The 19,501-nt window shown below is 41.9% G+C and overlaps 1 protein-coding gene across 1 annotated transcript in view; it reads left to right on the top strand.

The window, feature by feature from the left end:
- LOC145655345 (uncharacterized) overlaps positions 1-19,168 on the top strand; it is a 22,809-nt gene extending 3,641 nt beyond the window's left edge. The window contains exons 2-3 of the mRNA XM_081708965.1: positions 4,904-5,017; positions 11,960-19,168. Of these exons, the coding sequence (XP_081565091.1) occupies positions 4,904-5,017; positions 11,960-12,423 (578 nt within the window). The 3' untranslated portion in view covers positions 12,424-19,168. The remainder of the gene's footprint in view (positions 1-4,903; positions 5,018-11,959) is intronic.
- Positions 19,169-19,501: the final 333 nt, after the last annotated feature.

The raw sequence follows: 19,501 nt of genomic DNA, 5'->3' as shown, positions 1-19,501 counted from the left end.
CACACACAGACACGCACATGCACACACGCACACACACACGTACACACAAGCATACACACACAAATGCACACACACACACACACCCTAAAATAGATATTGAAACTATATTAATCAGATTAATCTGGAATTTGGAGTTTTACCTGCTAGGGTAAGAACAGCTCCTAATGCTTATAATGCTGTCCACTAGGGCAGTGTGACGTTCACTTACCCCCAGCAGTGCTGCCCCCTAGGGCAGTGTGACGTTCACTTATCCCCAGCAGTGCTGTCCACTAGGGCAGTCTGACACCAATTATTATTATTATTATTATTATTATTATTGCTAGTGCTACTCTTTCTACTAAATATATTCAAATGTTCTCATAGTCTTTCTTTTTTGTCTGTATTTTTAAACTTTGCCAGTATCGTTCTGCATGCATGCTCTTAAAGCTTTCTTGAACTGAACTGAATTGCTTGGTGGGGACCACTCAGTGCATACAGCGCTTATGTCGAAGCACACAGAACTCGCAGCTCTCCAGGCATGAAATAATGTGTCCTGTGATATTCGGTGCCTGTGGGAAATCAGTGGGTTGCAAGAGAGATATGAGGAAGAGAAGAGACTGACACAGAGTGAACGGAGAGAGACGGACATATGGACAAAATATTCCCACACCCATGCACACGCAGCTAGAACAACAGTGCATGCTGTTTTAGAAGTGCATAGTGCACTCTCTCTCTCTCTCTGACAGACACACGCCCACACATAAATACACACACACATTCCCTCTCACACAGAGACTCTCTCTCTCAAACTCTCACACACACACACACACACACACACACACACACTCAGTGACTCACTGTTTGTGACAGCTAAAAAACTTAGAGAACCTAGGAGAAATGTGTGTGTGTGTCACATTGTTATTATTTATGGGGTTAATACACCTGGAGTCTTAACCGCCATAGACACACCAATTAGAACAATGGAGAATAGATACAGTAACAGAGCACAAAACTGAGGTGAAGGAGTGTGTGAGATCAAAAAGATCTATACAGACCAAGTGAAATGTCAAGAGAGGTAAACGTCTCATTGCATGCTTATTAGTCTGACACAGATGGGCTTAAGGCAGTCTGATAAAAGTGTGTGTGTGTGTGAGAGTGTGTGTCTGTAAGTTTATTGCAGACACACAGTGTAATCCTCTCATCTCTTTGTCATTTGCTGATTTGTCATTTGCCGATTTGCATTCTTTGATGATAAAATCCATAAAAATAGAAGCCTGTCTCTCTTCACAGCCCTATAGTCCTATTTTAACTGGCTGTTTCCTAAGAAGAGTACACTAAAATGGAAGTGGACCACACTAGTTCTGGAATTGAAACTACTCTGAGACCCAGACCCACCAGCACCACAGCAGGACAAAAGAAGCTCAATTCCATATCTGAGAGTTGTTTAGTATGACACAGAGCGCATCTGACTCCTCTCTGTCCTTAGGTCTCAGCCCATCTCTTCACTAAGACTCTACTTTTCCCCTATTCTCTTTCTTCTCCCTTACAAGCACCTCTCTGTCCCTTTTTTATTATATATCTTTTTTATTATACCTCTTACTCTATCCTTCTCTCTCCCTCTTTCTCTCTCTCTCCATTCTAACTTTAGCAGGTGTAAGTTATGTGTGTCAATTAGGAAATCACATGAAGTCTAGTAAACCCACCCATTCTAGCAGTGTCAGTGAGCCAGTCCTAATGTTTTACGGCAAGCTCATACTACCAGACTTGGAACATTCCAACTGCAGGGCAGAGAGGGGGTTACAGGTTGAGGCTTAGAGGTGCTCTGAAGGTCATAAGAATGTTAGCATGTCAGAATCAATCAGGTTCTGCAAGGGTGGCTAGTGCACATGTGCACACACACACACACACACACACACACACACACACACACACACACACACACACACACACACACACTCACACACACACACATACACACATACACACACACACACTTAGTTAATGCTCTGCAGAGATTACATCAGGATGCATTGATAAATCAATAAGAGTTTACTTACAATAATAAGCCACACTCATTTCAGATAAAAACACACACACAGTCACATTTATACACACTGCAGAAAAACACGCACAACCACACTCATAAACACTGCAGAAAAATAGACACAATCCTACTCACATATTGCAAATAAATGCACACAACACCTATACACATACATCTCAAGCCCGATAACAAGTTCATGCACTTCACACAAAGATTTCTAAACCATACAATAATATTAGCTGCGGACTGACATAGACTGTTTGTTATGTGACTGGAAAGCCTTTCAGTTTCCTGAGTAAGAGCAATTGTCAATTAGCTTTTGTGCAAATAACATCAGTGTTACTTGTAAAGCTCAACTTATTAAACAGTGTACCTAGATGGTGAAACTATTTCACAATGCTGACAGTTTTGTTGCTGAGTGGTAACACAGGTTCATGTTGAACACAACATCCTGGGTTTCATCCACATTGCCCATTATTCCACTACACCAACACCACACACACACACACACACACACACACACACACACACACACACACACACACACACACACACACACACACACACACACACACACACTACATCACATCACAACAAATCTTCGATCACAGCCTCAACGACTGCCCTGTAGTAACTATAATACATTCATTGTATAACACATTAATTGTATAATACATTCAGTATATGGAACATTCACTGTGTAACACACTCACTGTACAACCCCCCTCTCTTTCTATGTGTCTGGTCATATTTAAATAAAGAAGTTAATATGCACATTTCTTGTGCATGTTTACTTTGTGAGCTGATGCATTATTAATTAGCAAGGCTGTGTTACCATGGCACATGCAGAGCTAGGACAAACGTGCATGCTAATGTGCTTGCTAATGCAAATGTATGATTTGTCCCTGAGGACAGTTTGACATTTGTGGGTAGTGCTGATTTTAGGGCATTCACGATGTCTCTTCTAGATCTTTTATTTCTTTGCAAGACTATAGAAGAAGAGTACTCAGCAAGTTATATCAAACCACCCACACTCACAAAGCACTAAATGTGGCTTCCATATATTTGTCCAACTTTCTTTATCAAGAACTTTCTGTGTCTGCAGCTTAGTGTGTGAGCTGCTGCCTGCTTTGCTGAACTTGTGAGTGTGTGTGTGTGTGTGTGTGTGTGTGTCTGTGTGTGTGTGATGGAAGAGGTTCTAAAAGTGATGTGTCATTTACAGAACTGTCTGACGTGTGAATCTCAGACATTGTATTTTATGTAATGAGAGTGAAAGGAAAACTCAATTAAAAAGTTCTTATCAAAAATGCACCCCCCCCCCCCCCCCCCCACACACACACACATATCATAAAATCAGGAGATAAAGCAATCAGATTTACCAGGTCCGAGCTGAAGAACTGGATCATTTAGAACTGGATAATTTAGGTCTGAATTCTTGTGTATGTATTTCCATCGTTAGTTTGTAAACAAATGGACAATCTATGGTTGAGCACATCTTACTGTAACTCACTGTCCAACACATATCTTATTGTAACTCCAACATCACTCAACAGCCATGTAACTGCTCTGCTAGATTACATCAACAGTCATCTAGTTCAGTAGATGGAAAGTTCTTTGGCAGTGTTGTAGAACAAGTACATAGCTAAGACAAACAGATGAACTATAGCTGTGTGTGTGGTGGAGACAGCAGGATGCAAAGCCAGAGCATAAAAATCTCTCTTAATCTCTTAATCTTGCATGCAGTTTAGTGTACAAAGCTGATTAGTTTGGACGCCACTTACCATTACAGATTATTGCACACAAACATGAGCGCATGCACACACACACACACACACACACACACACACACACACACACACACACACACACACACACACACACACACACAGACACACACACACACACACACACACACACACACACACACACACACACTCACACACACACACAGATGTGTACATGTTCATCATGTCTACAAGTACTGAAGTGTATATAAAGTGGCTTTCGCTCACTCCTAGCCTCAGTGAACTCATACACACTGAGGTGTGTATTCTGCCATCTGTTGTATGGTTCATGTGACAGAGTCAATGTAGTCACACTAAATTCTGCTCTCAGGCTTCACATCTTCCTCTCCAAGTTCCCAGTGTGTGTGTGTGTGTGTGTGTGTGTGTGTGTGTGTGTGTGTGATGATAATGATTAGCTATGCCTAACCTTAAAACACATGTGTTTACAGCATTCACACACATTTGAACAGAGAAGGGTGTAAACAGACAAACACAAAACTGCAATTGCTTATATCCTTTACTTGTGTGCAAACCTCCAAAGAAACACTCAAAAGAACCATATTGACAGCACATACACACTAATGTAGCACAGCAGGGTAATGGATATGCATGAAAGTTTCTGGTAGTCCACCCAGTACTGTAAGGTCCAAACACATGCACACTAAACATTCTCACGAACAGCAACTAAACAATCTTTTGCCTCTTTTTTGTGGCTCTCCCTTTTATCTGGCTTTCTTTCCTCCCTTCTCTCTCACTCTCTCCTCGCTTTCTTTCTTCCAATGTCTCTCACCCGCTTTTCTATTCAATTCAATTCAATTCAATTCAGTCCAATTCAGTAAGCATGACCATGTGCAATAACAGTCTTGCCAAAGCAGTATTACATGAGTGAACCTTTACAATTAAGGTAATTAACAATTCTGTTATAATAAAGAACTGTAATTGCTATGAAATAACAATTGGTAGAAGTGAAAGGAAATGAGTAAAAAGAAAGAAAAACAAATAAATAACAATAGGAATGGGAAAAAATAAGTAATTAAATAAGTACATAAAGGTGTTCATCTTTTCTCTCTCTTTTTTCCCCTCTCTCCCTCTGTAGATCAGAATCATCTGAGTAATGCAGCTCTTCCATCTCTGACTCCTGCTATGACTCTTTCCCACCCCCACAATAACCTCTCCATGGCCTACAAGTACTCCGCTCTCAAACCCATAGGTAACACACACACACACACACACACACACACACACACACACACACACACACACACAGAGGCATGAGTCTTCTTTTACCCACTGTCTCTGATCATAAATTGTTGTCACACAATCATGAGTCACAGGGGTGTGAGTCACTGAGTCATGTGTGGTTGAGGTGTGTGAGGTAGAGACATATGAATCAGAGGTGTGTGAGGTAAAGGTGTGTGTGGTTGAGGTGGGTGAAGTAGAGACGTATGAGTCAGAGCTGCATGTGGTAGAGGTGTGTGAGGTAGAGGTGTGTGTGGTAGAGGTGTGTAAGTCAGAGGTGTGTGAGGTAGAGGCTTGTGATGTAGAGGGTATGTGTGAGTCAGTGGCATGTGGTAGAGGTATGCGAGTTCCACATATGTGAGGTAGATGCATGTGAGGTAGATGCGTGTGAGGTGTGTAAGTCAAAGGATTTGTGAGATAAATGTGTATATGCAATTAGAGGTATGTGAGTCAGAGATATCTGAGGTAGTGGCTTGTGAGTCAGAGCTGGGTTAGTCAGAGGTGTGTGAGGTAGAGGCATGAATCAGAGATGTGCCAGGTAGAGTTCTGCAAGTCAGAGGTGTATGAGGTAGAGAGCAAGGTCACATTTCAGCCAGTTACTGATTACAAACACAAATGGTTCTCCACACTGCTGGTCAGCAGGACTGAACGATATCCCTCCCTCTATCTCTCTAAATCTCCCTCCCTACATCTCTCTAGTTCTCTAAATCTCTCTCCCTCTATCCCTTTATCTATCTCCAGCTGCCTCTCTCTCTCTCTCTCTATATATATATATATATATATATATATATATATATATATATATATATATATATATATATATATATATATATATATTTTATTTTATTTATTTATTTATTTTTTTTATTTATCTCTCTCTTGGCCCCTGGATGACCTCACTGTTCAGAGGCTTTAGAGGCTCTAAGCCTGCTGTGGGCATAGCCATGTTGTAGTGAGTGCTCTCACAGACACCACAACTGCAGGAGGACACATCTCACAAGTACCTCACACACACACACACACACACACACACACACACACACACACACACACACAGATCAGATAAGCTTGTGTATAAGCAGTCCAGCTGCTGCTCACAGAAAGCATCATTACCGCTGCATCTCCTTCTGCCCTGAGCCCTCTGCAACCCCACGATCCAGGAAGCTCTGGCCACCATCCAGGACAGCTCCGCACACCATCCAGAATAGCTAACAAATATGTATTCTTATGTGACAATAGAAGGTCGGGGTTAAGAATATTATCAGCATAAAGCCCTTGCTAGAGTGGAAAAGAAGATTTTTTAAAGTGAATATTTAACTACTTAGTGACTGAGTGAGTTTTCAAAACAGCCAGATTTAGCTGAAGAGACAGCCATTGAAAGAAGAGGCATGTTGTCATGTCTTCATTGTGTCTTGAGGGTGGTTTTAGTTAGGGCAGAGAGGGGTTTAATTAGAGCTTTTAGGTATCTGTGAGCTGGTCCACTCATGGCTTTGTAGGTGTAAGCGTATTCAATCTGATGTGAGCCAATACAAGGAGCCAGTCGAGGTAACGCAGCAGGGGGGTGACATGGGAGAACTTTACATCTGCATTCTGGATGAGTTGAAGGGGTCTGATGGCACAGAGGGGAAGGCCTCTTGCAGTACAAGCATCTGAATGGCCTCTGTGGAGAGAAATTGCCAGATTTTCCTGATGACTGAGTCAAGGTAGCAATATGAGGAGAGAATTGGTTATCCAGCAGTACCCCAAGATTGCACATCTTTTGGAGTCAGTTGGAGTGATCCAAGTGTTCTCTAGTGAGATCCCAAGGTCTTAACTAAGGAAGACAGCTCCTGAAATATATTGCAGCACAGTCCTGCTGAGATTTAGCTTCAAGTGATGAGCTGCCATCCATGAAGAGATGTCTGCTAGGCCTCCCAAGATACGAGCAGAAACCTGAATGTTGGGTGGGTGGGGGTGGAAAAGACAAACTCAGTTTAGTATTATCAGCATAGACATGGTATAAGAAACCATGTGAGGATATAACCTCACTAAAAGTTCTAGAGAAAGAACAAGAGAGGACCAAGTATTGTTGGTTGGGGAACACCAGTTTGTATGGCATCGATGTGGATCTTCTTCATCTAACCAGATATGACTGTCTCTGAAGGTATGAAACACAGAAAATATATTGTAATGAACATATAATATGAATATATGGCCAGGGTTGGGGGTGGGTTCTGTGTATGTGCAATTCAGACACATTTTTTGCTTAAAGCTATTTTCATTATTTGGTGCATCCCACATACAAATGCAGATATTGCTCTCTAGTCTTCCACCATTGACCTCTGACCTCACTTAAATAACCACATGTAGAAGACTGATGTAACAATAAATATAAAATAAATTAAATATTAAAATCTGCAATTGTACCCAGACTTTTGCATTAGGGAAATATTTTTTTATTCTGACTAAATGGGTCACACACACACACACACACACACACACACACACACACACACCCTGCCCCCATCCCCACCCCCCACCCCCACAAACACAGCCACACTGCATATGTCTCTACCAGCTAATGCTTGCATAAAGACTCTGCAGCCATATGCTCAGGACCAATACACACACACACACACACACACACACACACATTCTATGTGGATGATTTCACCTGGAATCGACTCGAATCCAACAGTGCAGTCACAGTAAAAGGAAAGGACAGAGAAAGGACAGAGAGAGATCAAATGGAGGAAGAGTGAGAGGGGGAGGGGCCTGAGTGAAGGTGAGAGGAGTGGGGCCAACATGTGACAGGTGCGTCAGCAGGTCATTGGCCCAAACGCAACCTTAATTAAAAACACTAACGAGGTAGAGGGAGAGAAAGTGGTAGAGCTGAAAAACAGAGACAACAGACAGAAACAGAGACAGAGGAGGTGAAGGAGTGAGTGAGAGAAAGTGACTGAGTGAAGGAGCGGGTGAGGAAGAAGTAGAGAGAGAGAGAGAGGGAGGGAGATAGAGAGGAGAGGGGCAGAGAGGGACAAAGAGAGAGAGAGAGAGGGGGATAGAGAGATATGAAGAGAGAGAGAAATAGAGTGTGAGAGAGAGTGCAGTATGGCCATGGGAGGTGACCTAGCCCTCCTGCTAGCTCAGGGACATATGTTGCCCCCACCAGCACTTCCTGTGCATGTGATGCCACTGAGCAGTTCTGTCACATGTGCTCCTCTCGCGTCATCATCCCAATGCAGACATGTATGCACCAATAGACATTCTCCAGCGCACACGCACACGCCAACACACATGCACGCCAACACACGCTCACAGGCACGGGCAGGAAGAGCCTCTTTTTAATGCCCAGTGGAGGAATCACCTGTGCACTTGTGCATTCAAGCCCACACCATGAGGATTAATGGGGTTGTTTATTTTCACAACCTCCTGACTGACCTTACAAAGGAATAACTGTGGAGCAATGGAACTAAACTCTAAGTTTAACTCTAAACTAACTAAACAAACACTAACTGTGTCAGAGCAGAAGCAGAGGGATTTACTGGAGCAAAACTCAACTGTGATTTTCCTTACATGATCTTTGATCACTTTTCTTAAAGAACTGCTGTTAACCTGAGTCCAGTTTTTCAAAAGATACACAATGGAATGATCATTTAAACCATCAGACTGAAAGAGAGAGAAAGCGGGAGGGAGAGAGAGAGAGAAAAAAGTGAGAGACTGAGAGGGAGAAAGAGAAAGAGAGAGGAAGAGAGAGAGGTTTTTTGATATTTCACGATATTAATCAATTACGATATACAAGCACACAACATTCAAACACACCTTACAATTTCAAAAAGGAAAAAGAAAAATGTAACTAAATAAATCATCAAAAACCACTCCCTCATCTTTCACAGTGCACAAAACATCATTGTAACCCCAAATATTTTCAGATATATTCATAGTAGAATAAAACTTTTATCTTTTAAACATATTTACAATACTACTATCAGTCTGTGCTTCAAACACTTCCTACTGATCCACACTGCCATCTTAGATTGCCCTAAAATTAAATTCAAAACATTGACAAAATGTTGACATTGTGCTTTCTGTATGTAATTATACCCACAAATAAAGAGTGTTGATGTAAAAACCACACCAAATCGCTCAAAAATAATTATTAAGAGGTTAAACAATGATGTCAACCTGGGACATTCCATAAAACAGTGAAAAACTGTTTCCCTCATGCCAGAATACTGACACTCAGGACTCACAGCTGGGTTTAAAACTGAAACAAAAGCATTAACCGTTACTATATTATGTAAAATTCTCCACTGTAAATCACTGTAAGGCCTTGCCAAAGGTGGTTTATGGAGAGCTCTCCAGGCTGGATTGAACCCTTCCCTAAGAGCCAGTTTCTTGCACCAAAGGGTATCGATCCTGCCATTTCGTTTATCTTTATTTAATACTTTAACACAGGCTCTATAGAGGGTCTTCCCAGACACCTCCTCCAAGGTCATGTTCTCAGTAGCAGACAGCTGCAAAAAGTGGCTCTCACAGTCCCCAAGGTCAGGTGACAACGACAACAACAGCATAGGGAATACATAATTGCCACCATCAAAACTACTACTGCTGTAAATGGGATTTGATTTCAGCAGAACAGGCTCTTCCTCTGTTAATGAAAATCTCTATTTACCTAGAAGTTGTGACACGAAATGCTTGAAGACATTACATTCAAGTGGGATGCTACTCTGTCCACATCACCCAGCTCAGGACCTGGTAGGGTTAGGGGATAGAGGGAGAGAGACAGAGAGAGACGGGGGGGAGAGGCAGGGAGTCCCCCAGTTCATCTCATTCTGCCATTTCATAAAGTCGTCTGGGCTATGACTCACCCGTGGTCTTTTGCAAAAGGATTTGGGCGGTTTGTAGTTATGAAGCCACTGTATAGACACTGGGGAGAACCAGAACAATCATGCTAGGTCCCAATATAGACATGTTTCCAAAATTGATTTAATAATATTTCTGATAACAAACCACTAGATTTTCAAATACTGATCAATTACTATTATGTAGTACAGTATTAAAATTTCTAGCACTCAAAAAGGTTATGAGGAAATTAACAAAACAATAAACTAGCACTTTATACCCACCCCCTAAACAATAAATTAGCACTTTACACTTGCTCCCTGAAACACAGTCTGCCCTCATTTCAGAGTTTTGCCAGTATAAATTTACAGTGGGAATGTCAGCCAGTATATAAGATGAAGTAACAGGAATACCCATTAAAATCCAGGAAGTCAACAGAAACAAGCCACACATGCTAAGCTAAGTGCTAATTTGCATATCAGCATATATTAACAAATTAGCGCTTGAATTAGCATCCATTTGAGCATATGAGTCCATTGGCACATTTACACTAGTGAATTAGCTTGACTGTACTGTCTCCATACTGAAAAGAGCGTAAGAAGTGCAGCATGTGGTGTGGTGGTGGATGCAGGCTTTGCCCACACACAAATACACTGTAACATCCTGCTCGTTTTCCTTCCCTCACCAGTGAAATGAGCTGTGCTAATGGAGAGATTTTTTCTTCTCCTCTTAACTCTTAACCCTTAAAGAGGAAAAAACACCAAATACAAGCACAAAGCTGCTAGAGTGTGATGGAGTGACACTGGTGGATGTGGCCTCACTGAACAGGGCACAGCAGAGAGTGGCTAATCCAATAGGAGAGGTTAACACTCAATCATTAGTTTAGTTTACTATCACCACACTAACACACGCTAACACAATGTGCTACAGCCTGCTCAGCATTGCTAATACCCTACCACACTGTACTATGCTCTCTTCATAGCTAAAATGCTAACACCTGCTCTTGTTTCTGCTGATATGCTAACCCCTGCCTGTAGTATGGCTAACATGCTAAACCTTGTCACTGCTACTGCTCATATACTGACATAACATAACAGTCCATATTACAGTACTATGCACCACCTAATATGAACTAATATGTTAACATACTAGCACAATATACTTATTAATAATATTTTCTGATATACTAATATTCTCTGTTTGCCTACCACTACTAACCAAAATATGTAGCTATTATATAGAATTATAATAAGACATAATTATCAAACAGTTGCCATTCCTTTGTTGAATTTTTGTTAAATTGTTGGCACATGTGCTTTTTTCAGCAGCAATATGGATAAAAATAAGAAAACATTTGACTTACCAAAAAGCCATCACTTGACTGCCACCACTTTTCCATATCCTGGCTTAGCATGTTGTCAGTGTGTAATATTTACACCGGGAGTACTGCAGGACCCCTCACTAAGAGCATCCCCCCTACACAAACACTAACTGCAAGGACTTCATTTCAGCACATTCATTTCCAATGCTAAATGGGGCCAAAGACTCTGTTTGCATGTGTTAAAGAGAAACCCAAGGGCACATCTGACTATGCCAGAACCAGTGACTCTCAGCCTCCTGTATTTAAATTATGCTTCATTTAAATGACCATCGCACACAGCACAAGATAATTACTACTACAATTGTTTTGCAACTCATATCCCTGCATTTACCATTCAGAAACATAAGTATATATTGAGTATATATAATTATGTAAGTTGATCAGCATAGCAGTTTTTGAATAGCATTTTGTTAAATCAAATATTTCTTCTTTAAAATGTTCCATCTATCATTATTAGTTATTATGCTACATTATTTAATGAATAGATGTAGAGATGTTAAATGTGCTTTCTCTAAGGGTGCCAGAATTCATAATTTCTACAATATGTTATACCTTTCCTTCCTGCTTTAGAGAAATTGTAATGGATATGCTGTTGCTTTGGAAAAATGTGGTTTCAACTGATTCTAGAAACATTTACTTTTTGTTCTATATTCTGAATGCCTTGTATAATTTCCTCTATCTCCCTCTTTCTCTCTCCTTTTCTCACAGTTGATACAACTGCCAGAGACTACTACAAGAGTTATCCTGTAGTGGACTACATACACCGCCAGCCTTCTCCTGCCACCTTCCAACCCATCGCTTTCCACCCAAAAGACAAGCCCTTCCTCCCACCACCAGACATCCACGCCCCGCTTGCGATCACCATCACACCCACTCACCTCCCCAAGCCCAATATCTCAAAGACCAACACCCACCCCCTCACCTCCAGTTCAGCCTTCAGAGCCTGGGACCCTGTTAAGAGCCCTGCCCTCCACCATGTACCCCTTATTGGCCAGCCGCAGCTGCCACTCTCCCACCCCAGCAGCCGACACCAGGCCTATTCTTACAAGCATCAGTTCAGCATAGAGACATTGCCAGAGATGTTCCCTCAGCCCATTGGGTACAGACAGTCCCCCCACCTCCTACCCAAACACAAGCTGCCGACAAACAGCAAGACAGAGGTGACTGTGTGAAAGCAGGCCTAGCATGATGAAGAGAAGAGAAGAGAAGAGAAGAGAAGAGAAGAGAAGAGAAAAGAAGAGAAGAGAAGAGAAGAGAAGAGAAGAGAAGAGAAGAGAAGAGAAGAGAAGAGAAGAGAAGAGAAGAGAAGAGACTGTCAAGGCTAATTGGAAGGTTTATGATTAGAAACATAGTAGCTTGAAAATGGGTTTAATAAGATGCTGTGGTGGTAACAGCTGACTGGGTCAACCAAAACATTTTCTGAACAAAAGGAAAGTATTTTGGTGAGTGGTCAGTGTCTCACAGAACTTTAGGATCTCTGGGTCATATTTTTAATCTACCTTCCATTAAGTCTCTCAGCCCTCCATTGTCCATGATTCTGCGAAATACTGTGAGGGAGCTGGACCTTCTCAGGAGCCCTGTGTCCCACAAGACCTTACACCCTTGTGCTGTCAGCTCCCATCCAACCTCCAGCTTACACAGGGGAGACATCACTACAGGAGGTGAGAAGAGAGGAGCATGAGGCGAGGGAGAGCAAGCAGAGTTGTGAAGGTTAATGACAGAGCTGGTTTAAAGTGGGTTGGAGACAGTGTCATTTATTAACTGAATTGGAGACAGAGGTGGTATAAACTGGGATGGAAATAGGGTTGATTATTTTCTGTTTTGGGGATAAAGTAGTTTATTAATTGAATTGGAGACAGAGCTGGTGTAAAGTGGATTGGCATCAGGGTTCCTTGTTTCCTGGTTTGTGGACAGTGTCATTTATTATATGAATTGAAGACATGGTTGGTCTAAACAGGGTTGAGGACCACATTGACAGGAGGCATGGTTTGTGGTTCTCAAGAGTCTGAATAGGAATAGAAGTCAAAATGGCAACAGGAAGACACCAGGTGTTAATTGGCTTGCGAACATTTGTGTCAGGCTTGGGTACAGATGTGGAAGAGTTACAGTTTTAAGTGACAGCAGAAGTGGGACAGAAACAAGTTTTACTGCTGCCAGTCAGTCAACACTGCTCCTGCATGTAGTCATGACAGCTCCTCTCCAGTTGTTACTATTTGCACCATCACCCGGTACAGGCGATAAAGTTTACAGGTATAGGCAATGTTATGAAACTTGGACACGCAGAAATCACCAGGGACAACAGTGGCCTGAGAAGATGGGAGTGCCATAGCAACAGACAAGCGACTGTCTAGGTAGCTGGGTAGGAGTTCAGAAAAGTCCGTTTCTGCTGTAGATACAAAAAATTGTTATGTTTCAGAAGTGCGACCTGCATCAGAACCACAGGATGCTTATGCTCATAAAAGTAGCTGGACTGCATTGCTATTTTGATGCATGTACACCCTTGATGATACCACTATTTTGGGCTAGATGTTCTGAGAAAACAACACAGACATGGGCACTATTTTGTAGACTTTTTTAAGTGCCAAAACAACACTGGGTGACATATATAACAGAAACAAATAACCCACCAAGGATGTATGCTAAGCTAGTATCTGTGAGGACATAGGAGATGCTAAACCATGCTACTCCAAGCAGAGATGCGTGTTATGATGTGCTAGTCCAGGCAGAGATGCCTGTTATGCTGTGCTAGTCCAGGCAGAGATGCATGTTATGCTGTGCTAGTACAGGCAGAGACATGCACTGTGCTGTGCTATCATGGAATAAGAGGCAGGGATGGGTGCTGTGCAGCACAAAGCGATCCCAGGCAGGGGAAAATGACTGATGACTGCTGTTGGATCTCAGCTCGCCTATGCTGCTCCAATCTGTTTGCTGGCCTGCTTCTGGCAGCTGGGATGGCACACACTGCACTGCAGGGGGCGCTGTAATTAACGACGGCCCCTTTGTGATGTGACAGAGCTAAAGTCCCCAGCTCCTCATCCAGAGCCGGACATACATACACTTTCTACAGCTGATACTGCCGCTGGCCAATTGCAAAAATTCTGCCTTTTGACTACAGAAATAAGACAATTTGACCTTAACAAATTTTGCCCAGATAGAATTTAATAGTAGCAGAGAGCAAAGTATCGTATGACTGAATTGTAATTTTTACAGGATCATGAATGTGGAAAAAGAAAATTTGAAGGGATTTCCTGATCTGCACTACTTCCAAATGCTTCAGAACCCAGGATGAGATGGAATTACAGGAATCAGAAAAATAATGCCACACTCATGCAAAATGTCACACTCTGCAAAGTGTCACCACTGGAATAAGTGCACTTTACACTAGTGCTAAACTATAGCAGCAACAAAAACAGTCTCTCCCTCTCACCCTTTCGCTCTCTCTACTTCCAGCAGGGTGCATTTTGAAAAAGAGAAAAAGAGTTCGTTTCTACTTAGTGACAAACTGTCAGGACAGGCCTGTATAAAATGCAGTTGTTGAGGTTTCAACGAACAGTTTTAAACAAAATTTCCCACACAGTCTCATGGGGTGGTGCTGAGTACAGCGATGCGATTTAATTATCTGGCCCTGCTACCATCCATGGGTCTGTCTCCATGGAGATTGGTCTGGAGTATCTCTTGGCCCCGGGTGAACCCACAGGACTCAGTCACCAGCCAGCCTGATACACAGATGTTATCAGCCACTGTCTCTACATGTAGCCAATTGCATACGACAAAGCCTGGGAGAAAGAGAACACAGCCACATTACAGACTGCAAAGGCAACAGTGTTATCCTCCAGATGTTCACTGACTTTCTCCTATAGAGCAGGGAGTTCTGTGATGATGAGACCCCTCTTCATAACTAGAGCACCAGCGGACTCCTGTAGGGTATCTGAAGGGCAGCTGGAGGGCACCTGGAGGGCACGAGAAGGTGCCAAAATCTGCCAGAATCCTGGGCAGTGTGGGAGATGTGTTCTGGCTTTCAACATAAGGACAAGCATAAGAGTACTCCTCCAGACACTCCATAGCCTAAGAAAACCTTGGACACCTTGGATTCATTTATCATCTGTCCTGGACTTGCAGGAGCAGGACCAACATGTAAAAACACAAGGTTAGAGTACATAGGATAGAATACAGTATGGTAGAGTATGGCAGTCTGCAGTAGAGTACAGTTGGGTAGATAACAGTAAGATAGAGTAGAATAAAGCAGAATACAGTATCATAGGATAAAGTAGAATACCATAGTGTGCAGTAGAGTAGGGTAGAGTAGAATACTGGAGGGTACAGTAGAATAGAGTAGGGTAGAGTACAGCAAATAAACCTCTTTGATGCTGTCTCCAGAAGGTGTAAATATCAAATGAGCTCAGTGACTGTTGTATTGAAAGAGTTCTGTTATCCTATTGAATGCAGCCAGTAGTTCCATACTCCAACTGAACGCAGCCATGAGTTCCGTACTCCAACTGAACATGACCAGGAGTCCAATACTCTAAACACAGCTTGTGTTTTGTCGCTAGCAATACAGTGTATACAGTTCTACCTGTTATGTTTTGTACAGAACTTAAAAATACTGAATGTTGAGTTGAACTTGTAGCATTTGACAAGCACGTCGAAGTGCTTCCAGAGTTTCAGTACACTTTTGACATGGCCCTTTCACAGTTTAAAGATGTCTTTGTTGCCATGTTTGAAACTTGTTCTATGTATAGTAAATAATGTTTAATATAATCTCCTTTAACAATGCATTAATGTTTTGGTGAAAGATTACTTGCTAATCAAATGATTTTGGACAGTGTATAAAAAATAATCAAACTTAAAACTTTCCATTTGTTGGTAGTGTAACATGCTGGCCTGAGTTGCCGAAGTGCATGGAGCAGGACAAACAGACTCTCTCGACATGGACGAACATTTAATTACATAAAACATAACGGCACTTACATATAACGCAAGCAATAAATGTGAATACTTAACGATTAACACTGAACAGAACAATGAACATGACTACCTTTAACAATGACGAAAAGTACAAGTTGACAATGACGACTCTAACATTTACATCAACACCCTACATCAACAATGACCAACACCCTGCACACAAGAACACAGGTTTGTATACATAAAGACAAGACAAGTTGCAGGTGTGTATAGGCGTGGCCACAAACAAATATCCTCCCACTTCACATGGCGGGCCAAACCTTGTGACTCGCGGGAGGCAAGCATTCTGTGACAGGTGGTTTAATTGCTGTGTATTCATATAACCATGTAAGCTGTACCTTTTGTCAGTGATTACATTTGAATTTGTGTTAATATAAGGGCTTATTAATAAGGAAAACCGCTTTTATGTGTAAGATGCACAAAAACGTTGAACTAATTCCAGATTCTCCAACACGAAACAACCCAGTTTGAGAGTCCAAGGATGACAATTTCCAGCACCTGGCTAAAATAAAGGCAACAGAATGGCATGTAGGTTATGGGCTGAGAAACTGAGGAGGATGTGTGACAAGACCCATGCAGCCACTCTGAGCAATCAAATGATCCTTATTTTCCTTCAACACTGGTAGGGTTAATTGACTGTATGGTTAGAGAAACTGTTCCATAGGTGAAGTGCTTCAGGTGTGACTAAAGGAACACAGCCTGGTATGCTGGAATATGCTGGGGTACACTGGAATATGCTTCTGTGGGTTGTTCTAGGCTACCGCATGTCAAAGCCTAACAGAAGGTAATAGCTTGTATGTTGACCTTCAGCAATAATAAAAAAAATGTCTACAATTAAATCTATATCTGTTGGGCAGAGGAGTAAATGGTTTTCATCTTCACATTGCTTTGGCCAGAGAAATTCCAGAAGAAGGACCTTAGCCTTTGGAGATGTTTGACTGCTATTAAGATCAGTGGCTTTGGCTTTGTTTCTTAATATTACCATAAGTTGATAAAGAGAAACTAATAATAAGAATAATAATAATAAAAGGCCTGGAAAGGCCACCTCCTCCATTGGTTCTGAGGTGCTTTTGAATATAATGCTTGGACGGCAGCAGCATTATGTAAAACAGGAGAAGCCACAAAATAATTGGGGAAACCAGCACTCAGAGGAAGCCTCTAGTCAGCTGCTATAAACAGGTCATAGCTAATGAAGAGCCATGCATGACCCAGGCTCAATTCTTACAGGAGAACTAATTAGGCATGCACTTGTTTTTAATGATCCCATTGGCAGGAATTTTGATTTTGTTGTTGGTTTCATCTACTGTTAATTGTAAATTTTAATTATCTCATATTTATGCACAAATAATGGTTTAGAGCAAAAAGATACTGTAAATATATGTCATGTGAAAAATATTTTTTTGTGTATAAAATGTGAACCTACATCAGCATGTACATGTATGCACACACACAAACACACACACACTACATATATTCCTTGGTAGTGGCCGTGGGTGCAGAGTGCACTTTGCTCTGAGCAGCCTAGCTCTGCTGCTCTGCCAGGGGCTTGCAGTCACAGTGAAGACACACCAGCAAAGAAGCTGTTCTTTATGTAGCAATGACAACTAGTACAAAGAAGCAGTCCATTTGACTGTGGAAGCCCACTGAGTATTCTAGAACCAGGTGATTGTGCAGTGGCTGGCTTGACTGCTAATAAGAATCCTCATTGAGATTACACTGCTGAGTGGACCAACTGTCCAAATGCAGACCTTTATGGTGCCCAGTGCAGACCCAGCTCCATAGACCTGCAGTGCCATCCACCACCACCGCTGCTCACAGGTCTACAGTAGCAGGTCTCTGCTACTCTAAGCTTATTCTGAAGTCTTTCTCCATCACACCTGGTTGGCCACCTTATCTGGGAAAAGGCATTTAGAAGGTAGGAGTCCACTTTCTGAACCATTCTCCTCTCCTGCGACCTCTGCATTCCTCATTCTCTCCATCCATCCTGCTTTGGTGGAGAGAGAGAGTGAAGGCTGGTATAGAGAGAGAGAGAGAGAGAGAGAAAGAGAGAGAGAGAGAGAGAGAGAGAGAAGGCTTGTGGGGAGAAAGACTGAAGACTGGTGGAGAGAGAGAGAATGAAGTCCCAGATGGCACTGATGTCTGAGTTCATTTGAAGCCCAAGCGTGAGTGAGAGCCAATCCATCTTAACATCCTTCCCATACGCTCAGTCTGCTTGGAGCTGAATTAAATTCACCTCAGCTAACTTTTCACTCTCCCCATCTCTCTCTCCTTCTTCTGCAGTTTCTTTATGAACCTCCTCATTCAATCTTTCAGTAAATTCTCTTTAATCCTTCACTGAAGAATTTTCCAGCTGTGGTCAATCTATAGGCTCAGTGTGTTACGGTAAGGGTTTTCCAGCACTTACTAAAGTGTACCACTGAGCAACTTAAAACATTTCTATGACATACTTCAGACAGGAACAAGGTTGTACAGGTGTTATGGACCATTGCAGCAGCACATGTATAATGTTTGGCTTCCCAGGATCAAACCCATGCGAACAGAAAGAAACAAAAAAATCAGCCCAGAGGACTGGTGAGCATTCCATAGTTGTATTTCAAGCAATTTCAGTATGAAACCAATGTCATGTTGTCCTGGGAATCCTTCATGAATCATGCTGTGTTCCTCAGACATCAGCCAACCTCTAAAACTCTATATGACCATATGAACCATTGTGGAATGGAGAACAGCAAACTTGCTCTGGTTCAAATGGTCCGAACTGAGTTGTAACTGCATCTCTGGACATATAACAGTACTTAATATTAACATTCCTATTAGTTATGATGTTGACGATAAAGGTTTTTAGAATGCTACTTACAGAAACCTGTATGTTTTTTTAGCATCTGTTTATAGACAATCCTTACTAAATGGTCTTTGTATAAACTTACTACAAAAATTAAAATGAAGAGCAAAATACTTTAGAGTGTTATGTGTGGTTATTGCTTATGGTGTGAGAGCTGATGGGTGTGAGATCGACAGTGATGGTTGATGGGTGTGAGGTCGGGGGAGTGATGGTTGATGGGTGTGAGGTCAGGGGCTGTGAGGATATTGGAGTCTAGTTTGAACTTGTGTGTGTGTGTGTGTGTGTGTGTGTGTGTGTGTGTGTGTGTGTGTGTGTGTGTGTGTGTGTCTTAATATTTCTATCTGTAGACTCAGTGTATGCAAGAAACAAACTGAACTGAATTTGTTTGCTATTTTTGTTTTAATGTCATGTCTAATCCAGCAGCCGTTCAGTGGGCAGGGCTCACA

Source organism: Electrophorus electricus, unplaced genomic scaffold, assembly GCF_041902795.1.
Source record: "Electrophorus electricus isolate QZ-2024a unplaced genomic scaffold, ASM4190279v1 Scaffold221, whole genome shotgun sequence".
Classification (NCBI taxonomy): Eukaryota; Metazoa; Chordata; class Actinopteri; order Gymnotiformes; family Gymnotidae; genus Electrophorus; species Electrophorus electricus.
The sequence above is the reverse complement of the archived record's forward strand: the minus strand, read 5'-3'. Positions and strand labels throughout refer to the sequence as shown.